Raw genomic sequence first — 22,646 nt, 5'->3', positions numbered from 1 at the left:
AACAACCAGTACATAACACAGTTTAGAATATTTAGAGTATGTTTTAAATATAGCTCTGAGAATGCAGTAGAAGACAGTGTCTGTGATCCAAGGTTAGCACAGCCTAGATGCTTACATTGATGAGTCCTTTAGGAATGCATATGATAATAACTGGATTAAAATGTCACTGCTTACTTATCAAGCAAAGAGGAATTCTTTGATCACACTTCAAAATCAAAATAAATAGTTCAAAATTAAGCAGACAGATGATGCGGTATCACCTTCTTTGCATTTTGCTTTGATATAAAAATCAGGAAGTAAATGCAACTGTTTTAAACTATCCAAAATAGTCAAAACAAAGTTTCAGATCATAAAAGTAAGGTCATTTTTTTCCTGTTTTTGATCCATTCAGTATATGCTGTATTTCCTTTGTGCCAGTGAGAGCTGTTTATGAAATGGTAGGTATGGGCATTTCAAGTTCAGTCCTTGCTCAAATAAGAGCAGAAGGCTCTGCTGCTTGGGACTTGGGTACAGATAAACCCTTTTCATGCTCTGTCAAAATTCCTTTGTTCAGCTGGTACAGGAATAGGCAACACTGTGCACCTAAGTAGGCCAAATGCTAGACCCTGTTTCAAATCCTGACCCCTCTTACTACTGCTTTGTTCTGTAGCCATGCCTCAGGATAGCTTAACAAGCAATTGCCAGGGTCATGGTGATGATACTCCAGGGTATGAGCAGTCCTGTGCGGATCTGCTCTGTACAGTGAGGACGGTAGGAAAGGGATGCGACTGGGAAGTTGTTTGCCAGCTGCTTGATCCTAAGTGGGCCCTGTAAGAGTTATTCCAGTCGTTCCAGCTGTGTAACTAAAACCAGCTGGAGGTTGTTCTGAGGAACGTTGTCATGCTAGAATGCCGTACAGTGTCTGACACCGAATGGGCTAGCTCACATTTTGAAAACAGCCTAGACATGTTGATGGACCTAATAAATGCCACTTGATGTCATGTAGACATATGGCAATTAGTTGGCTCATTAGACAGGACTGGTAACTCCAAGCTTTATCAGATTTTGACCTTGAGGTCTTTGTGGGTTTTAGTTCATTGAGGGCTTTCTATGGGTGCTTTGACAACAAAACTGAGTCTTTTTTTTCCCTGTTACTCCTAAAGTGGAGTGTGTTGAATCACATTTACTCAGGAAGATAACAATGGGTTGGATTTCTCCAGTGTCCCAATTACCAGTGCTGTTTATTCATCAGCTACCAATGAGGTGTAATGTCCCATGGGAGGGCTCAGTTCCTATTTCACAAGTCCACCATCAGGACACTCCCTTAGTCATGTTGCTTTCATTGCTTATTTTAAAAATCTTTCTGCCAGTGCTTAAATTCTAAACTTTCCCATATGCATCTCTGTACTTGAAGTAATCCTAAAAATGGTACCAGTTCTCTTAACAAAATCCTTTTTCACCTTAACATTTATTTCCATTTATCACCTTGTTTTCCACTCATTTTAAATGAATGGCTTGTTTACATAGCTCCAATAAACTTTTTTTCAGAAAATCCTTCAGAAATAGCTAGAAGATAGAGACATGCAGCCTCCACAGCTGAACTGTGGTATATCTGTTCTGAGGAATTCTAGGTTGTTTGACATACAGATACCATTATAAGAACCTCTAAGTTTAGAGTGTTTCTAGGGCATTTATTCTTCAATCTCTTATTTCTTTGTTATGCACTGAAGTCATCGAGACATCAAAATATGTTGTGACAAAGTTGAATATTGAGGGTGGGGCAGGGAGAGAGGGAGGCTCTAGGAAAGGAACATGACAAAGATGTGTTTGGCTTACTGTCCCCCAATGTCAATGAGCCATATTTAGAGGTTCTGTCTTATGCCCCTCAAATATGCTTGTCATTATGTCTAGCCTCCATCAAAAGCTACTCACGAGCCTCATCATTTCTTCACATTTATGCTTACATAAAGAATTCTGCTGAAGTTATATGCTATAAAATAACCATGCATCTGTGTTTATGTGTATTCAGATAGTGCCTGCTAAGCACAGGCATATTTCTGTTAGATAAAGGCATTAGTTTATGATCAACTGAGTAGTAAATTCAATGAGATTAAGCCAGCAAGGAGAGTCATTTCAAGGCCTTTTTTTCATTAAACCCTCTGAGGATGGTAAGTTTTGTTCTGTTTTCATTCAGTGTTTTACAGCCATCTGAAAATCGCTCTATACTGCCCTGTTGTCCCCAAAACAGAGGTAAAGGCACAGTGTAGAATTTACTGCTTGACCACAGTGCTTTTACAGTTAATAATATAAAATAGAATTAATAAATCTCATAAATTTATCGATACACTCTTGCAAGTACCATGCATGTATTTATGTGAACATTATATTATTGATATGTATTGGTATGTAAAATACACTGCCAGTGGCACATAACACATCTATTGGATTCGGTACTAAATAGCCTCTGGGCATTTTCTGGTGGGTTATTTCAGCAGCTGTTTCAGAAAGTTGCTGTTTGCTTTATGATCTTAGGATGAATTATCCAAAAGGATAATTAGCAAATCAAACTCTATTAACAGGAAATCATTATAATAGGTTGGGTATTTAAATATTTTCTTCCCTGACACTGTTACTATTCATGCTTCTCAAAAGTGGATATTCAAGCCTCATCTTTCCACGTGTATCTTACAACCTGAACGGAAGAGCAGTCATTCTGCATGTTTTGGTGTTGATAAACTCCTGAGAGCTCCTGGAAGTCTTCAGGAGTTTCTTCAGTCTGTCTATGATAATGCTAACTGCATATATCAAATTCTGCACCTCTACTGAAAACTGATTATAGGTGCCATTAACTGAAAAATAAGCTCTGCAGCTGACACAATTACGTTGATGAGCTGTTGCAATTCCTGTTCAGATTGAAAAAGGTCAATCTTTTCTTTCTTCAGTTACAGCTGAAGCTCTGCATCAAAAATATATTGTAAGATGAAATAAGACTCTATTTGAGTGCTCTGCTCTGTGCCTGAGCATTCACAGAATCACAGAATCATCTAGGTTGAAAAGGACCATGAAGATCATCCAGTCCAACTGTTAATCTGGCACTGACAGTTCCCAACTACACCAGATCCCTCAGCACTATGTCAACCTGACTCTTAAACCCCTCCAGGGATGGGGACTCCACCACTGCCCTGGGCAGCCCATTCCAATGCCCAACAACCCCTTCTGGAAAGAAATGATTCCTAATATCCAGTCTAAACCTTTCCTGGATCAACTTGAGGCCACTCCCTCTTGTCCTATCACTTGTTACTAGGCTAAAGAGACTCATCCCCCGTCTCTGCACCCTCCTTTCAGGGAGCTGTAGAGGGCGATGAGGTCTCCCCTCAGCCTCCTCTTCTCCAGACTGAACCCCCCCAGTTCCCTCAGCCGCTCCCCATCAGACCTGTGCTCCAGACCCTGCCCCAGCTCCGTTGCCCTTCTCTGGACACGCTCGAGTCATTCAATGGCCTTTTTGTAGGGAGGGGCCCAAAACTGAACCCAGTGATAGAGGTGCGGCCTCACCAGTGCCGAGTACAGGGGTGAGATCCCTTCCCTGTCCCTGCTGGCCACCTGTTCATGTGTCCTGTATCATTAAAACAGTATACCGCTATTGCTTTTACTTATTCTAGTTGTAAAAACTGGAATTTCACTGCATATTTTTTCATTAGCATCCTTAAAATTATACCATGTTTTTCTTTGAGAAGAGGTAAAGGTAGGCATTGGGCCAAGCAAGAATGACTCTACTAATGTTGCTGGACAGTGGGAGCAGAGCCAGGGATGCTCTCAGCTGCTGTTGTTTTTATTTTAGCTAGATGCATGTGATCATTTAAATAATCCATTTATATACATTGAATCTTTCAGCAACCCTGTTATATTGTGAAATAGGGCATCTTTTTTTTTCTTCTTTGTTCTGCTAATGATGTGCCCATTGAATATCCAGAGATGTTTTGGGATAGGATGATAATGGAATGATAATAAAATGAATATGAAATAACAAAACTTACTAGCAAATATATGTATGTATATTTCTGTAGAGGACATAATACCAGAAAAGTGGCTCTACCAGAACTATTATGTATCGCATCTTTCTTTACTCATCATTGTCTTTACAACATACTATTACAACAGTTCTTGAGTCTTCAGGTGAGGAAATGGAGAAGGGGAGAAAATGAGACAAAAACCAAGTAGCTGGCAAAAAAGAGAGTTGAGACTGATATACCAGTGTCACTCATCTGCTTTACAGTTTTCTATTAGGAAGAAAGATGATCCAGAAGTATCCTAACAAATGAGGGTTATGTAATGAGGTTTTGTAAAATTGCAAATGAGAGAAATAAAATCTCCCCTTCTGTCACCTTAAGATGTTTATGATTTTGATGACGAATGACAGTATCATTTGCCGAAGAGAAAATTAATTTGTGAAGCAAGCCCTAGGTTTGTTTTTATATGACTAATAAATTCAAATCAGTGGAAGTTCTCTGTATTTACGTAGGACTGAAATTAGCCCTTTAAATCCATTAGAATGGAAAACTCCCAAAAAAGACAGCTGCTGGTTTTGTTGGTTTTTTAATAAGCCTGGGAGGAGTAGCTTTATCTGTACCTAATACTTTCACAAAGCTTACGAACAAGATATATTTCTAAAGAAAGGCCATTCTTTTGATGCCAGACATCTAGTTTTCTCACATAATCAGGGACTAAATGACAGAATACTGATGATTACTCATACAGTTGGCAGGTGAATGGAATTTGTCTGTGTCCAGTTGTGCCAAAGTTAAAGGTTGTGTCAAGTCTGTAAAATTTTAGTTAAATTTCCTCCTTTTCTCTCAGTCTCCAAATATAAAAGAACGGGTCAGGCCCAGTGCTGTTGCTTCAGGATGCTTTGGATTTTCCCCTAAATGAGATAAATGTTCTAATTTTCTTTTAACCTTTTTTTTTCTGGGAAATATGTGTACTTATGATTGGGGAATACAGTCTTGCTGGTGGATGTTTTCAGTATTTCTCAGCAACTGAGTAAAGGAAAAGACCTCTGAGAGTACAAGCTGGTCTAGTGGTAACTTCCACCCAATCAGTGATGTAGCTTGATTTGGGGGTTTTTTGGTAAATGCTATTTTTGCTCATACTTATCTTTGGTTTTGCAACATAAATGCAAGCAGCATTTAGAACACAAGAAAAAATGCGTGTTGCTAGGGGATGGCAGGCAATTGTGAGACCAGGAAGTTGGTGAGTTGGTTTTGATACCAAATTGTTCAGAGATGCTGAATCAAAACCAAAAGCAACAACATCCATCACTAGCACATCAGACAAATAGGTCTTTTGAAAAATCTTCTGTTAATCATCCTTCCGCCTTAACTCTACAGCTGCTGCGTTATTGACTTGGTATGAGAAATATGCTACATTTCCTGTAGTATAAAGAAGTACTAGCATGCTACATTTCTTATAGTTTATAGTATTGTATACATACAAGCAATAGGATACATATAATTTCCTTATTACTTGTTTTCAAGGAGAGTGAAAATATTTTGGCGTCTGTTAGACAAGTTATATTTGAAATGCAATTTACTGTCAAATCTTGAGGGCAGTCCTCAGGCAAGCCTGCCACGGAAATCCATGAGAATGCACAATTATAGATGTCATTTAACTGAAATGAAGGTGTTTCAAAGTTAACTTCAATGGCAGTTCTGCTTGGGCAAGTACCAAGTGAGTAGTTCAGACGCAGGCCCGCAAGAATGTACTTGCATGCAGATTGTCAGTTCTTCTTGATTCATTCAGTTAGACACCCATAAATTTTGTATTGAGTTCCAAAGCACTTTAGCGGATGCGGGTAGAATTTTAAGAATTTTTTTTTTTTTTTTTTCATGAACAGCAAGTGAAATGTCTTTCTAGTAATATATTTCAGATTCATAGATGGAGGAGGCAGTGTTATTTTTATAGTTGAGGAGATGAACCAAGGCATTTTTAAGCAGAAGCAAAGGATGTCTGGGCAGAATACAGCATGTTTGTTGTAATCTTTGAATGTTATTTTTCTCAGCATTCCTAAATTATTAAAATGTTAAAAAGACAGTGCAGTACTATAGAAAGTTTGTGTTCCAGAACCTCTAAAATAAATGTGGCAGAGTCTGTAATGGGAATATAAAATATGTACAAAATAATAGATGTCTGGTGTCAGAAAAAGATGTTTAACCAGCAAAAACATTTACTTTTGCCGAAATGAGTCACATTTTGTAATAACAGAACTTACATTATATTTCAGACTTTGCCCAAACCATATTTTTCCATTCCAGCCAATACAGACTGTCATAGATCAGAAAAGATGAAAGGTTAAGATAGATTTAAAGTAAATTTACCTAGACATACAGCAACGGGACCCAGTCAGCCCAAGCTGTTGGGATAGCCTCACTTTATGGATTCTTGTTAAATTAACATCCACCCTTGCTAGCCATGTGTTGTTATGTGTCTGCTGGTCAGATCCATCTTGTTTTCAACTGTTGGCAGCGTAGTGCTACTGATCTTGCTGAGTTTCGTGAACAAACATCTAGTGAAAGTTTCCCAACCTTCTATAAACAGGAGAATGATGTGTCACTGAGAAATGAGATATCGGCAATGTACCCTAGGAAATTGCTCTGTATTTGTGTTTGTAGATGACCTGGTTTTCCTCAGAACTAAGGCACTGCATTTACCATAGTTACCCATATTCAGTCTAAAAATTGTAAAAGGAGGGTGTGTAAATTGTAAAAATCTCTTTTCAAATGAGGAAAAGAGAAGTCCAGTATAACCTGGATTCTGTAAAATAGCAGAACTGGAGACAAGCAGGTGAAATGGAGACACAACACAAGCTGCTTCTGGTGAGTCTTAGAAGTTACTTTGCTTGCTCCAGACATAGTCCGTACACTCCTGCATTTTGGCTAACAGTGCAGAATCATCCCTTCTTCTTGTTCTTCTTATTTTGCGTGGAGAAATTGTGTTGATTTGAATTTGATTTTTGAAATATGAATGCCCCCCCCTCCCTTTTTTTTTCTTCCCTCCCTGGTGACTGCACCCAGATTTTTCTTTATCTTGATCAGTAAAACAGATCTAAAACACTAGCCAACCAACCAAAATGAATTCCCCCAGAATCTCCAAATATACAAGGAACTGACTAGAAATCAGATGTTATAGTGGGATCATCTCAGACACACAAGTAATTGAAGCAGCAGGCACTCTGTTCAGGAAGGTGTACAAATAGGTACAGAAATAGATTTTGCAGGGCAAGATTTTACGGTTGCAGAACTGTGTGTACTTGTGAATATTTTCTAATTCTCATCAGTCTGCTTTCATAAAAATTGAACCCATCCAAAATTTCAAAAGTAAACCTTGATAACATTACAACTTTAGTCTGATCAGTTGCAAATAATTTTTTACTCTGAAAAAAATGACAGGTTCTTTTGTAAGAAAATTCCCTGGAGTCTTTGGTATGCCAAATAAGAAATAAAATATCCAAGAAATTAAGTATCAATATCACTGTTGTACTATAGCCAAACAAGCTATACTTCTGAAATGAGAAAGATGCTTTGGCTCAGCCTGTTGGAGAGTAGTGATGCAGTTAATGAAATAATCAGTCTAGCTACAGAGTTCACTCAGTGTTGCAGAGCCATCCAGACATTTCCTGATGTATCTTCAGTATCTTGAGAAAAAATGTTGTAGCTTATTTCAGTGCACATTTGTGTTTGAGATTAAAAGCTTTGTATTTATAGCTTCTGTTTGTTTCTCATTTTTGTATAGAAACAAAATTGGTTTCCTTTAGCATGTGTCAAACAGATTTATTTCATGTAACAACTTTCATTCTATCAAACCTATCTGTTTTTGAGACAGGCCTGAAAGACAAGAAAAAACATTTTACAAAAGCTAATGGTAATCAAAGGGTTAATAGATACGCTTTGCTGTCTGATTTGCATGTAGGTTTGCAGTGGAATTTTTCTAGAACAGAGCCCTACGGGTTTTTTAGCCTCATTTCTCAGTAGACTGCACAACTGGTGAGAAAGTAGGTATTTTGTCTGACAGCCATTAGAGTCTCATTATTCAGCAAATGTGGAGCTAAAACAAAAAAAAGATTTTGGAATCCCTTATCAAAGTTAGCTAATTCTGTCTTAATGAGTGTCAAGAAATAATCTAATGCTCTTTGTTGGTTTTTTTGAGTGATGCTGAGATGCAGGACAGAGTGGTTACAAATGCTGTAAGGCTGTGACCACTAGTGACTTAATTGCTTTCTTGCTATTATCTTTATGGCATATATTTCTCGTAGTGTTCATCTTTTTCTTCATAAAAAGGGTAATTAATTGTGTAAGTGATGCTTTATTCTTTTATAGCAGTGTGAGCCAGCAGAAGATAAGACTTTCTGTGAAGAGCAATGTTTTGAAAGTTGCTTTTCTTACTAGAGCTACTGTCTGCCTTTCTATTCAGTAGCTTTTCTCTAATGTATTGAAGGAGGCCCTTTTTGTCATTCTATTAATTCAGTCATTGATCATCTTCTCCCTCCATATCTTATTTCAGGGCAAAGAGATATACAGCAACTACTGTTTCCAGTAGTTGTGGGTGTTCTCTCTGCCCCAGGCCTGCGTTCCAGGATAAATCCTAGGGTTTGTTTAGGCAGTCCTTCAAGTACAGTGTGACTAAATGAGTTTTTCCCACCTTGTTTTTATTTTGTCCTTGTTTCTTAACATCTCCCTTAATTACTTTCAGCCAGGCTTGTAACCTCTTTGATTGTGATCTCTCTACTTCCATGTTTTTGTTGTAAATGCTGCAAATTTTGTTACAGTATTTCTGTGGTACAGCTGAAGCTACTGGTTTTTCTCTCTCCAAAATCAAGCCCTTCACTTTCAAAACTCTTTATACCTTTGTATGTCTTCTGTAATGTCTTTTTCAAGATGCTGACTTGCACCTACCACCCATCAGCCGTTGAAGCCAGCTTCCCAAGCAGCTTTCCCCTTTTCCTGGTCCAATTTGTGAAGAGCTCCCAGCAAACAGCTGCCAAACTTAACTTCTGTTACTCTCACCTCTGAAAATTTATCTTTCTCTGTGATGGATTGAAAAGCAGAAGAAAGTTTGTGTGAAGTTTGGCTGCCACAGCGGTGCCTGTGTTGGTGACCGGTTGTTCTGTCTCTTTTGTGATTTCATACCTGTCTGTCTGCAGCAGTGATCTCTGCTCTTAAACTGAAAATTGCTTCATCTGGGGACCACCTTCTTGTTCTGTGTGAAAAAAACCTTAGAACAGCAAGGTCAAATGATATATTTGAATAATATCAATTAACTTGCCTCTCTGCAGCGTTGTCAATGGGCATGTTTTATAAAGAAGTGTAGGAAGCAAAAATGTAGTGGGAAATAAGTGTCACTCTTTATTTTTATGTCAGATGTGCCAATCATCTATCATGTCAAATTTTAACTGAGCATTTTATTTTTCAATAAACATCTTTTTACTTTGTGTTTATTGATGCCAAATGAGCTACAGTGATAAGCTTTTCAGCAAAATTTCTTGGATTGTATATGGCTGTAATTAATGCAACTGATTTTACCTTTGCCACACAGTTGATGAGGGAAGGAGTATTTATACAATAGTCTGACAATCTGATTGATTTCCTCTTCCCATTCTGTAATCACTGTATGCTTCAAAGGTTGTTTAATGCAGCCTAATATTCATAGGCATATTTGGAGCTGTTGAAATTACAGGGAGAACCTGAAAATCTGTTTCACTCAGTGCAGCTCTACTGCTTTGGGAGATATGCTTGCTTTACCTCAAAGTTTCAATTACCCTCCAAAACCAACACTTCAGACTAATACCAGTTCCCTGTAACACATCTTAATGTGAAATCAAGACTATCATAAGACAGTCTTTGCACCACATTTCTAGTAACCCATAAATAAAACATAAACTTTCAGAAATCACTTTTGAGTTTAGTTACCATGGCATAGATGGAAATTAATTTAAGGCGTTCAGGGTCGTCAAGCTGTCCATGCTTTAAAAAGTCATTCTTTCAGTAGTGGGGTGGTATTGTGACATCCCACTCTGAACAAGGCTGATCGCACCAGAGGATATGCACCTAACGATGCATCGGTTCTGTTCACCGGTTGCATGGGCTTGATAACCATACAGTGATCAAGTTACACAGTAAATTATTTTGTTGCTGTCTTTCTCCTAATGCAGCTGGTTTAGGCTGGAAATGCCATTGAAAATTGCATGGCTCTTTCCTTCGGGTATTTCAAGAAGAAAAAGAACACAAGTATTTACTATTTTCTTACCTTTACGAAGGAGAATAATAAATATCTAGACAGCTGAAAATAGTTTTTCCATTATGCTATTTTCTAGGCTGTTCTGTTGCAGGAGCAGGTGGAAGAATTATAAAAACAAATCTCCATTTCAAGGATGGGAAATGAGCAAACCTCTCAAAAGAGCTTTGGTGTGGGGTTGTCTAGAGCAGCAGTGGCCGTTCTGCAATGTCTGTGCTGCCCTTACATTGTAAGTCCTTCGTGTATGGCAGCTCTTCAGTGCGGCATGGTCTCTTCCCAGTGGGGAGCTGCCTCTGTTGCAGCCAGCACTGCTCTGGGAGGCTGTTCTCTGTCCTGGGATCCTTGTCTGTCTGTGTGCTCAGCCTTCGGCACAAGTCGTGGGTTATAGTCCCAGCTTCTGGCAGAGGAGAGGCGCAGACAGGTGTAAAGCTGTACTTTTTATCACATGCACACACACACAGAATGTCTGTTTTCAGTAACTGAAATATTATTACTTCTGTTACTGTCACAGTAAGAGCAGGTTTATTTCTTTATTACAGACAAGCAGAAAATGTACGTGACAGTTTAGTAAGGAGTATTAGGATCATAGCAGAACTCTGTTTCTAAAAGCATATGTGTTGGAAAGTGCTCCTGCAAATGTATCACATGTATTATCTTTACCTTGGATAATCTTTTAATTTCCATTGCTATCTGCACAAGCTGCTGTGGAACAGAAGTTTATTGCAAAGTTATGTTTTGCCTGTCTGCGGTGATAAAACTGTGCAGATAGGCATGTTGTGGGATATAAGTAGCAATGATACAGAAAAACCTTTATCATTTGAATGGCTAGATTTATAATGAGTTTTAGAACTCTCCTGGTTTTATTTTTATTAAGAATCTCAATTCTGAATTAAGGATCTGAATTTTAAGTTACTTTCCTATTGAAAATGGAGTGTGTATTTTCATCGTGAAGTCCAAATTAGAACTTCTAAGATGCACCAAAATCATCACTCTTGCTCAAAAAGAAAAAAAGGTATTTCCTAGCTGTAGAAAGCAATACTTATAGTCATATCTTAGTATGGTAAGAGATCATTTAAAAATATAAATTTATAATGTGCATATATATATATGTTATAAATTTGTAAACACTTCACACAAATGATAAAGTAAACCAAGTGAACTCTCTTAAAGGTACCTTATAAGCCGAACTGCTTAATGGAGTGGTTAGGGGGATAAAAAAAATACATTATTTTCATTTTCTGCATGGACTGCGTTGACTAGTGGTCTATGAGCCAGGGCAGAGAGTTCCCATTTAGTTGTTCACCAGGAAAGAAAGTAACCGAAGAGATGCAAGTTGAGTGTCAGAGGGGAAAAGTTTTATTGTAGCATTTGCGCCCTTTTTTTTTGAGATAGTGCCAAACCCATTCACTTAACTGGACTAGGATTTCAGCATTAACGGGTAGGTTTTACAGATTATGCTATAGCAACTGTAGTGAGCGGCACATGACCTTCAAAGGTTGGTAAATCATTCAGCTGGCCTTGCATCAGAACCTAGAACCTGTTAGATTTGAACCTGCCTGATGTTATCCTGTGCTGTGTCCTGACTTTGGTATGTACAGTTGAAATGAGGGTATAATTAGATAAATAAGTCTTGAATTTTAACATGCTGCTGACACAAACATAAGGCAAACGACCAGAAATATGTGAAAACAACTTCAAAGCAGAATTGAAACAATGTAAGTAGGCGACAAGAGCATTGATATTACTGAGCCTGAAGCAATACTTAATTAGCTTGCTTTATTTTTTCCTTGGGCTCTATTTCAGAATAAATTCAGACTTCAGTAAGAACTTGAAATGAACCATTGATTTACTTCTCTGGAGTCTTGAGGAAAAGGGAGACTTAAAGACAGGAATTCAACACAGATGAAATATGGCCTTCCTATGTGGAAAAAACCCCCCATAGTCGGATACAGTACAACAGTACGAGTTAGATTTTAAATTAACCTCTTGCACATGAGTTATGACGTGAGCATTTCAACCTGACCCTGACTCAGGTTGAATCACAGCTACAGTTTTCTGGGAGGAGGTTGATACTGCCGTGGTCTCCTGCTTCCAGCTGTGCTCTGCGGAGCTGTGCAGCAGAAGCCAGTGCATCCCTGGTCCTGGGCAGGATGGACTCACTCATGCACGTGTTTGCCTCTGTTGGGCTTCGTGGGCTTGGCCCAGGTGGAGATCAGAGCAAATGTGAGCCTATTCTCAATAATACTTGCCTTCAGAAATAGCAGGAGGACTATGAGCCTACAGCTGCATCTCACCATCCACATGTATTTTGTAAAGTGATTACAGTCTGGCAGTATATATATCTGCATGCGGGCATTAGCAGTTACATTTCTGATTTCTGCATGGAGATATTATTTGTTAGTTCTGTGGTATAAGTACAAGTAAAAGAGTAGTCTTCTTCGTGCTTTGTATATACACGCTATTTGCATTTCCTGTGCTTTTCGCATTTGAATACTTGGCATTTCTGTCTCAAACATAAAACTGTAAGTAATGGTGTTTCGAATTCTGTGGATTGAAAACAATGAGCTGTTATCAAAAGCCCATTTAGAGAAGTGCAATTTTCTGATTTTAGAAGCCAGGAAAACCCAATTCTGGCCCCACTGCAGTGACAAATATGCACTTAGCTCCATGTACTTTCTGTGGGAGTTAAACTGTATAATAACCTTACAATTATGATCTTTGAAGATGTTCTGCATTAAGCATTCAGAATGGTGGCAGGAAACATTAATTCATAGAGGGGTGTATGTCTCTCCTTATACATCCCCATGGATGAAGAGCTTATTTGTGTCAGGAAGCTTTCCAAATGATGGAATTATTATGTGAACTGAGGTTCTTTCCAAAAGCTGCAATACTGGCAGAATTGAGCCCAGCTGGATGCTGGTAACTTCTCTTTCGTTTTCTAGAAGTTTTCTTGTTAGCTTGTTACGCATTATATACTCCAGAATTCCTTTGTATTATGAATAGTGAAAACACTGTAAATCTAGGGAATATTTTAAAAATTGGCATACCACATCAGCTGGTGGCCGGCTAAGTGAGGAGAAGTGGGAAATGAAATTTGTCATTTTTCAATCATCTGTTAAATTCAGCGATGGAAAACCATCACTCTGAAATGGTAATTGGTGGCCTGTGCAAAATGGATCTTACTCCGTTGCTCAGGATCTAACTCCACAGACGCTTGACAGCAAAACAAATTAAAACCTGCTCCCTCTTCTTGCAGACAGTTTGAAGAGCAAGGACAGGGGCTGCAGGCAGGAGGGTGCACGGTGCACTGGGTGCGTGGGGCAGTCTCCCAGGGCAGGGGCCCACCTTGGAGCACATCTGCTGGCGTCACTGCTGGCCCTGTCCTGCTCGCTCTCTCACAGGAGGAGATGTTTTCTGTCTCCAGGAAGTGTTTCAAAAGCACCAAATCATTATGCTTACATTAGAAAAAATACATGAGAAACAACATAACCTCCCCCCCAACCTCTGAAATCTTTCCATATTGTAAACTCGTTAATTTCGAATGTTAGTAAATGCTATTTATTAAACCCATGTATTTTATGAAGACTCACAAGCCGTATATTTTTTTGCAGATGTAACTTATTACGATAGAGATTAAAATTGAAGAGTCTATGAACTATGATTTAACATCACTTTCTTTTGTCATACTTTATCAATCAAAATACCTTCAGAACCTGTTTTTTTCATTAATTTGGCCCTACTATTCTTTGTACTTGATAATTTTCAATGTTTAGTACAGTTCATGTTGCGTAATTTCAAAGCATTTTTATAGCTATTTAAGAAAATAATAATTCTTTTATTAGAATTTTCTTTCTTCTGGTTTTTAACAATCTAAAATTGATGTACTGCAATGCACTTCAGGGAAATATGCCAACAACTGTGGATTTTAGTTTCAGGATGCCTGTTTTTAGTTCATATGCACTCTGAAGGGTTTGTTGTAGGGGGTACAATCCTGTTTTCAGAATTCTTGGTAGCACGGCATTGGCCTGATACACAGAGTGATGTTAAAACAGAGTCTGGTAGCTGTGAATATTAAGTGCAAGGGCCCATATTTAAAAATAACCAAGTGCTCAAAATAGAACCTAGTTTTTCAAATCAGTTCAACACTGTTTAAATCTCTGCCGTAAGTTTCGAATGGGATGTAAGTAGTTTTTAAGAGGTTGCTGTTATGTAGATGTTGTACTCGCTTAGATGATAAAATTTGATTCCTTTTGTTCAGAGTGACAACAGGTCACTTACACAATCATTTCTTAGGTCCATTTTATCAGGGTTGCTCATACCAGAACCACTGTCCTGTCCCCCTCCCCTCCCATCTTCTTTATGGGTGGGCTTGTTTTACTGCTTGTAAACTTTCACTACTGCAAAACAATGGCTTGTGGTCACACAGACTGCAGTTTAATGGCTTAAAATGTAATGAGCTCTTGTAGACAACATGTAGGCAAGGAGCATGTGAATACTGGCTCTGGCACAAAATTCCTCTTTAGGCACAGTTGGGACATTTAATCTCTTGCTTTGAAATCACCATCTGTAAAATGAAGTAATACCTGCCTACCTGTCTCATAGGAGCACAGATGATTGACTCATGCTTGTGAAGTGATAGAGGAATGCACCAAATGCACGTTGGAGCTATCTGATCTCCAGATATATGGGAAATTGTTCTTTGAAAAGCCAAAAAATATTAGCAGCTGTGTTCATGTGTGCAGTGTAGTACCATAATCAACTCCAGTAACCGAAATGAGGGATATCATATGTCAAGATGGTGCTGGAGCTTTTCAGTGTCTTCCCAGTGACTTTGAGAAACTTGAGCCATTCTAAAGGCAAATATATTGTTTGTCAGAAATATTCTTGTAATCCCCAGTGCAAAGCCTTGCATGTCTCTGAGTGCTCTCCAGTCCTTAACCCTGGCTGCCTTTGGGCTTTCTTGGGCTCCTTTCAACTGGGCAAACCTGCAGCATGACAGCAACAACAGCTGGCATGAATTTGTTGAAGTCATTGGTATTCACTGGTAACCTTAAAAACCAGGAAAATCACCCCTTTTGTCAAATTACACACATTTCATGGTGGGATTTTAACAGGATTTCAAGGATGCTGCTGTCCTGTATAAAAAAAGATGAATGAGGCCCCTGTTTTGTTAGGTTCGCTAAAACCACAGGACTATTACTGTGCGATTCTGTGTGTGTGTGTGTGTGTGTGTGTGTGCAGCATGTTATGACATAAGTACTTTGCTTCTTTTAGAAGACAAAGGGAAAGCAAAACCCAGTAGTGCAAGTCAGCAGTCCAGTACAGAAGTGGGTCCTTTTCTTCCCAAACCTGGAGTGGCAGCAGTGGCACCAGCAACACCTGCCTCATCCTCTAAGAGCACAAATGGAGCTCCTAACACAGTTTCTGAGTCAGAAGAGGAAAAAGCCAAAAAACTACTTTACTGTTCATTATGCAAAGTGGCTGTGAATTCCCTGTCACAACTAGAAGCCCACAATACAGGTGAGTATGCATACAGTGCAAGTCAGTAGTGTGTGATTATTTTTAAAATTCACAAGCTGGTTTTCTGTCACTGTGGTAGTCACACTTCACTGAAGAGTCTTTTAGTTAAAACTTACAATGGCAAGTTACAAAAACTTTTCTGTTAATGACAGTTTCACGTGTAGTGTTTGATACTTCATTGAAGCGCTCTCTATTATTTTTTTAACTGTCCTTCATGTTCTCTAAAGGCTTTTAGTTGACAAAATCCCTACAGTTCATGTTACCTAGTCGGATTCCATCATACCTTCATAGTGAGGATCATAGTTGTCTGAAACACTAAGGTTTCTAAAATGTCAGCTCGCTCTCTCTTTCATATTTCATCTCACTGTCTCTGGTATCTGTTTTTATGCTGGTACAACTTATAGTAGTTTTTATTATTTGATATGTTTGATAATTTATGGTGGGCTCCTTAGATTTCCTAGATGTCCTAGAATCTTTTGATTATTGCAGATTAGATATGCACCCTTCAAAAGGCCACAAGCAGCAATCCCTAATGTGCTCTGGCTGCTCTGTGATACGCTGCTGATGTAAAGCTTGTTAACAAACCACTGAAGCTGGTTTGACAGCTGTAATCTATTCTTGAAATGGCCGAAGCAACCATTTCTTCCAAATCAGAGGATACTGACTGAAGTATTCCTGTTCCTAGGCAGGTTTTGAGTGATTGCTGTGATTCCTATCCTATTCTTGGCTAATGCCTTTTTTTATGATTCAGCAGCTATATGGATTTTGGCAGAAGAATAAGCAAAAACCACCTTGGCCATACAGTCACACACTGCCCCCAGACAGAGAGGCAGTGGTCCAGCGTGCCTGTTGTTCCCTTTTTGTACAAACCCTTCACCCACTGCCTGTCTTCCCTTTAGATTGAGGAAGTGGGAATTAGACTCACCAAATCCAGAGTCGTCATTAGTCCCAATCTGTGGTGACTTTAATCATTCTGTCTTGGAGATAAATGTGTTACAAAAAGTCCCAAGGCTAATGGACATGGTTGTATGTTGCTGATCATTAACTCACCTGTGTCTCCGTGCCCATTAGGCTCCAAGCACAAGACCATGGTTGAGGCTCGGAACGGTGCTGGTCCCATCAAGTCTTACCCCAGGCCTGGATCCCGCCTGAAGATGCAGAATGGCAGTAAAGGCTCAGGACTGCAGAACAAGACATTTCATTGTGAAATCTGTGATGTCCATGTTAATTCGGAAATTCAACTTAAACAGGTAGCTTGCATGTATCTGGGGCTCCTTTGTTGTTTTTAGCTGCGCTGCAGTATTTTAGGTGCAATGTAGGTCTGTGTGAAGATGGTTTGGCAAAAAGTGGACCTCGTGTTTCTTTTCTGTCATCCCACAACTATTTCTAAATAGTTCACCATAGGTCATGTTCACCTAGGTGTTCCAGCTGGGGAAGAAATGGTCTTGGGAGTCAGGGACGAGGTGGTCAGTATCAATGAGTAACATAGCAGATCTAGTTTAAAAGTTTTCTCTGGCTCAAGAGAGAGATTTAAACTTTGGACTCCCAAATGGAGAAATTCTGGATTGAGGTTCCCTCAATTCCTCTTTTGCTGCTGTTTCAATCAGCTGGGATACTTTTTAATACTATGTGAGAAGGAGAATGTGACTTGAATCTATTGGTTTAGGACAATCAGCAGGAGGGCAATACTGTAGATATGTCTGAATTGTGTAGAGCAACACCACCACTAACAGCATAGCCGTGTGAACATGCAGCTCTGCTCTGTCCAAGCCAATTAGCCCTGGGTGCAGAGCTGTGCCAGTACAAACACTGCTACCCAAAGAGGAGTCTCTTAACTGGATGGTGCTGTGCTCTGTGGATGTGTCCTCTCATTCCCAGTTATTTCAGTTATCTCTAAGATAATATTAAATTGCATGGTGTAGACATATCCCTGGGTACTGGTTCTTCCTTCAACTAACAGTGAATTATTTATGCAGCCAAACAGCATCAGCGAGACTGAAATTTGCCTCCTACTTCTGAATATCCCTATGACCTAGTGATCACAGCTCTGCCTGGTTCAAAGCTCCTCAAGTGGAAAAAGGAAATATTAACCAAAATATCAATAATTTGCAGAGCCTGTCTCGGATCACAGAATTCACTGTATTTGATTAGTTTCTGATTCTCTGTTTGATGTGCTCCAAATTGTTATGTTTAATTTAGCAAAACTCATCTTTGCTCTCTCTAAAGAACCTACTTTATCTTACAAACAGGGGCTTAGGCATATCCTGCTGATAAATCAATTTCAAACTCAAAACTGAGAAATGTTTAAACAGCTAATTAAATGTGAGGATATTTATTTCAGCACATTTCCAGCCGAAGGCATAAGGACAGAGTTGCAGGGAAGCCTATGAAACCCAAATATAGTCCTTACAACAAACTGCAGCGCAGCCCAAGTATTTTAGCAGTAAGTATTTTTATTTCTCATCACTGTCTGTGTGAATTTGTGACCTTGGGGACTCCCAGTGCACAGAGACAGGAACATGACAGACCTGATGCTTCTGCAGCTTTTCTCCCCTGAAGGCTGAGTCTGCATGGGGATCAGATTTGAAGATAGTTACGTGTTCTGTCTGCCCAGACAAAGACACGCAGACAGCACTGCATGTGTTATTTACTGCTAGGAAGAAGGGAATAATCAGTGGAATGGGAATGAACCGTGTGCCCCATGGAACGGTATCAGCTCTGCTGGGCTAGCACACTTCTTGAAGGCAGCAATGTAAATACTCTGCCTTTCTGGGCACCTGACGTAACTCTCAGTTACGATGGATGCGGTCAGGGAAAAGGACATAAGATGTTAAGATATAAAAATACTAATGCTCGTTCTCTCCATACAGCAAAGCAGAGTGCTGTGTGGATGTATTATGTTGGTGCAAAAGAGTTACCAGGTGTTTAAGAGACTTGATTGCCTATCTGCATCATCGGGCTGTGTCTGTCACTGGCTACCGAAACACCTGCCCCTAGCTGTTCCCCTTTCACACCGACCTGCATTCCCAGGAATTCCCCAAGCTGGTTCTGCCAGTCAGCTGCAGCTGGAGTTCGGGCTGGCTCTAGCACAGCACAGATTGTATGTTCATTTGCTCATGACTCAGCCTGTATTTTATTCATTAGGGAAAAGTGCATGCCACCTATGGCACAGAAACAATTTATAGGTTGGAAAGAGAGAGATGCAAATGCGTGTGTGCAAGAGTAAGCACGTGAAAAGCCTTTAAAAGCTGAAACGTTAATATGTCTTTGTAAGCATATAGAGGCAAATGCCGCAGGCTTTCTCTAAGTCTCCGCACGTGATAGGTTCTGCACACACTAATCTTCTTCACTTGTGTAATACTTCATTTTATAACCTATTGCATAAGGAGAGCCCTCCACTCAATGAAGGATGTGAGTATCTTTGCCCCCACAAATGTGTGGTTGTGGCGCAAACCCTTTTCAGTGAGACTGGTGTATATATTTCTGATTAGCTTTTTCACTGCAAGCACCAGCAACAATTTTAGATCATAAACTGAGTAATAATTCTTTCAGAAAGAATTCTTTATGGTGTTGATCTTAAAAAATATTTCTATTTTGAAAAGAGCAGCTCTGCAATGGCAGGTTAAAAGCTGACTGGACTAATACTAGCTTGCCATCTTGACCACTCTACTTTTCTAATATTCACTTTTGCAAGTGGAAAATTTGACTTTTGGCATTGAAGTCTTAATTATTATTTTTTTTAATATTTCTTGCACAGTTATGATTTACATAATCTAATGTTGTTTACATCCAAATTACGCTTCCTCTAAATGTCAGTGTGACTGCCCCTACACTCAAGATATTTATGTATCTTTACATATACAATTTGGTTGCTTTAATTGCCTTGAGAGCAAGAAGACAATGTGGGTAAAATTTCTAAGCAGCTGACATGAGGTTTCTGTGAGAAACCATGGTGTGCCCTTTGCCAGGGTTCATTTCTCTCTCATGTAAAAGTGGGCATGGGGAGAACTGTATTTACGTTGCTATTTTGTGTGTTTTATTCCAGGCAAAACTTGCATTCCAGAAGGACATGATTAAGCCTCTTGCACCTGCTTTCCTTTCATCTCCTCTGGCTGCGGCTGCAGCTGTATCATCAGCTCTGTCCCTTCCTCCTCGCCCCTCTGCATCCTTGTTCCAGGCACCTGCAATACCACCAGCTCTCCTCAGGCCAGGCCATGGTCCCATCAGGGCAACACCTGCTTCCATACTTTTTGCACCATACTAATTTATTGATGTAAAAAAGAGATGACTATGGCCAGTAGAAAGGGTAAAAGAAAAGCAGGAAAAGGGTCAAGATGTTAAAATGTCTTTCTCTTTTGAAAATGCCATCCAGCGTGACACCTCAGCCACCCACATCATAAAATTCATCTTTGACGGTACTGCATTCTGGAGTCTAGACAACTTTCTTTTTCAGTCTTTCTCTGTCTCTCCTTTTTTAATCCAAATAGAGTGATTTAGTAAAAACTTAATTGCTCATAAAATTTACACCATTAAAGATTCATACATCTATTACTTTTTAATTTTTTTTTTCAATATATATGATGCACCTTGTAATCAACGATCGTAAAATATTTTCCTGACAGACTTGAAAACTAGGGTCTTCCTCACTCACACTTATGTAAATACTTCTCTGAAAACCAATGGGGTATCATCTAATATGGAAAAAAGGTAGATGAACCAAATGCTTGATTGTGGGTAACATCTCAAAAATGAATTGCGTCTTTTTCTTTTCAGTGTGCTCTTGTTGACAGGAATTGTGTACTGTCCTAGGCCCCAGTACTGGTGTATCTTGTGTAGTACTAAAGATGTATCACACGTCTGATTTTAATATTTTTAGTTTCTGTGCAGATGTTTGAAAGCAATGCAGTGCTGAAGCTTTTAATTATTTCTTTTGTGTCACACTTTATTTAGAGAAATTTAAAATAGAAAGCCATATAACATATAAATAGTTAAGATTACTACTTGTTTGCTACTTTCATTTAACTTATTTTTGTTGTTTACTCACTGTTGTTGCTAAGCAATGTTTAAAGAGAAAAAAAAGCTTTTCAATTGCACATTACCACAGCTCACATGCATTGTTCAAGAAGGCAACGGATCCATGTATTTGTACCTAAATATCCTTTCTTCTTCATTTCTAACTAGTTTCCTTTGTAACAATGCTGCATAATGTTGTGGCTCCCTAATGCAATAATGTACAGAACATAAAATATTTATAATTTACTGTATTATCTGTTTACTGAATATATTGCAGTAATGCCCCAACCCTTTTATAAAGGTGATATCAATATGCAGTACTCAGACTGAAGTCATTATGTGATAATGGGGAGAACAGGTGGAAGAAAGAAAAACAAAATAGAATTAACTTTTAGAGCATCTTTATCTGCAATCCATAATAGTAAAATGTCTGTGTATTTTTTTAAATGTACCTTTTCAATAAAATAATAAGAAAAATATTCCTGCTTCTTGTGTTTATTAATTGGTACAGAAGAAAAAAAACCTGGAACAAACAAATTTACCTAAAGGAGCCTTCAGGAGCAGACAAAGCACTAGAGTTGCCATAAAGTATAATTACAGAACCTGTGTTTACTTCCCTTGTGTTTTAACATCTTTTCCTTGCTGCATCCTGTTACAGCCTTTACTGGGGCATTTTTGCAGTAAGACTGTAAACATTCACCACACTGGAGTTTCAGAGGAAGAAGCAGTAGAGCCAGGTGGGTGATTATGGTTTTACTATTGCACTGCCAAAGTGCTGCAGCATGGTTATGCCATCTCTGATGGAGATTAAGGATTAACTTTAAAACCAACCTGGGCATACCTGAGACTGGAAACGGGTCACTTTGGAGCCAGGACTTGCTCTGAAGCGTAGGCAAAGTAGACAGCTGCTTGATGCAGCAGGCTTTTGAAGGCAAGTGCTTGAGGAAGCTTTGAAATTATCTTTTTCCCTGATGAAAAGCTTGATCTATTCTGTAAAAATCTTTTCTTCGTTGATATAAAGTGAAAAAGTAAAGTACAAGAGTAAAAAGATTCAACTGTAAGACTGTTAGGGTTAATACAAAGCCAACGGGGCCATTACAAAGCCAGAAAGGCCAAGGAGTAAGAATTTCAGAAACTTTATAATAGAGAATTTACAGACCAACATATAGCTCATAGATGCCACATATTAGAGACCATTTTCTGCAAGTGTAATTCTGCCCAATTTCCACTATTCAGTGGAGCAGTCGACTGTGTTGTGAGAGGATAATTCACTGGAGAATCGCCTACAAAGAGATAGCTAAGGGAATCTGGACTTTTAGCATCTTCCGAGGAAGCGGGTAAATTGTATTAATCCTGTGGACTGTGAGAATTGCAAGGTAGTAACCGGTAGGCAGTCTTGCATGTGCATCTGTTTGTGTCTGATTTTGTAACTCATGCTTGTGGGGAGTCAGGTTTAGCTCCTCAGCCACTTTCAGAGGAGTTACTTGCATGAGGATCGTGTTTCTGTCCAACATGAGATAGATCTACAGAAGTGTATTTTAATTGGTTCTTCGGGAAACATGCTATTTTAGCTGCTTTTTATAACCTACTGTCAGTGATGAGAAATGTAAAGCAATTACAAGTTTCTGCAATTGAAAATATTCCCATATAAGGTACAGAAAACCTGTACTAAGGAGGGGACTGGCCAGGGATGTGTAGATTTGTTGGATGGCTGATTATTTCAAAGAGCATCTTACACTGGAGAAATATTTAGGCCACTAAGAGTGAGAGAATGTGTCGTGTCATTCAGCAGTGAGAGAAATTGCTTAGTCCTTTAGCTCTTTGCGTTTCACAGATTGTGATTGTAAGCC

General features: G+C 39.0%; 1 protein-coding gene across 4 annotated transcripts in view; it reads left to right on the top strand.

Moving 5' to 3' along the window:
* Positions 1 to 21,852, top strand: part of ZNF385B (zinc finger protein 385B) — a 181,152-nt gene extending 159,300 nt beyond the window's left edge. The window contains exons 4-7 of one of the 4 annotated variants that reach the window (XM_074910975.1): positions 15,538 to 15,783; positions 16,855 to 17,033; positions 18,125 to 18,226; positions 19,829 to 21,852. In XM_074910975.1, the coding sequence (XP_074767076.1) occupies positions 15,538 to 15,783; positions 16,855 to 17,033; positions 18,125 to 18,226; positions 19,829 to 20,047 (746 nt within the window). In that variant the 3' untranslated portion in view covers positions 20,048 to 21,852. The remainder of the gene's footprint in view (positions 1 to 15,537; positions 15,784 to 16,854; positions 17,034 to 18,124; positions 18,227 to 19,828) is intronic. The other 3 variants (XM_074910974.1, XM_074910976.1, XM_074910972.1) reach the window with 3 other exon arrangements.
* Positions 21,853 to 22,646: the final 794 nt, after the last annotated feature.

The sequence above is a fragment of the Athene noctua genome, chromosome 7 (genome assembly GCF_965140245.1).
Source record: "Athene noctua chromosome 7, bAthNoc1.hap1.1, whole genome shotgun sequence".
In the NCBI taxonomy this organism is placed as follows: domain Eukaryota; kingdom Metazoa; phylum Chordata; class Aves; order Strigiformes; family Strigidae; genus Athene; species Athene noctua.
This window is presented reverse-complemented; position numbering and strand designations above follow the sequence as displayed.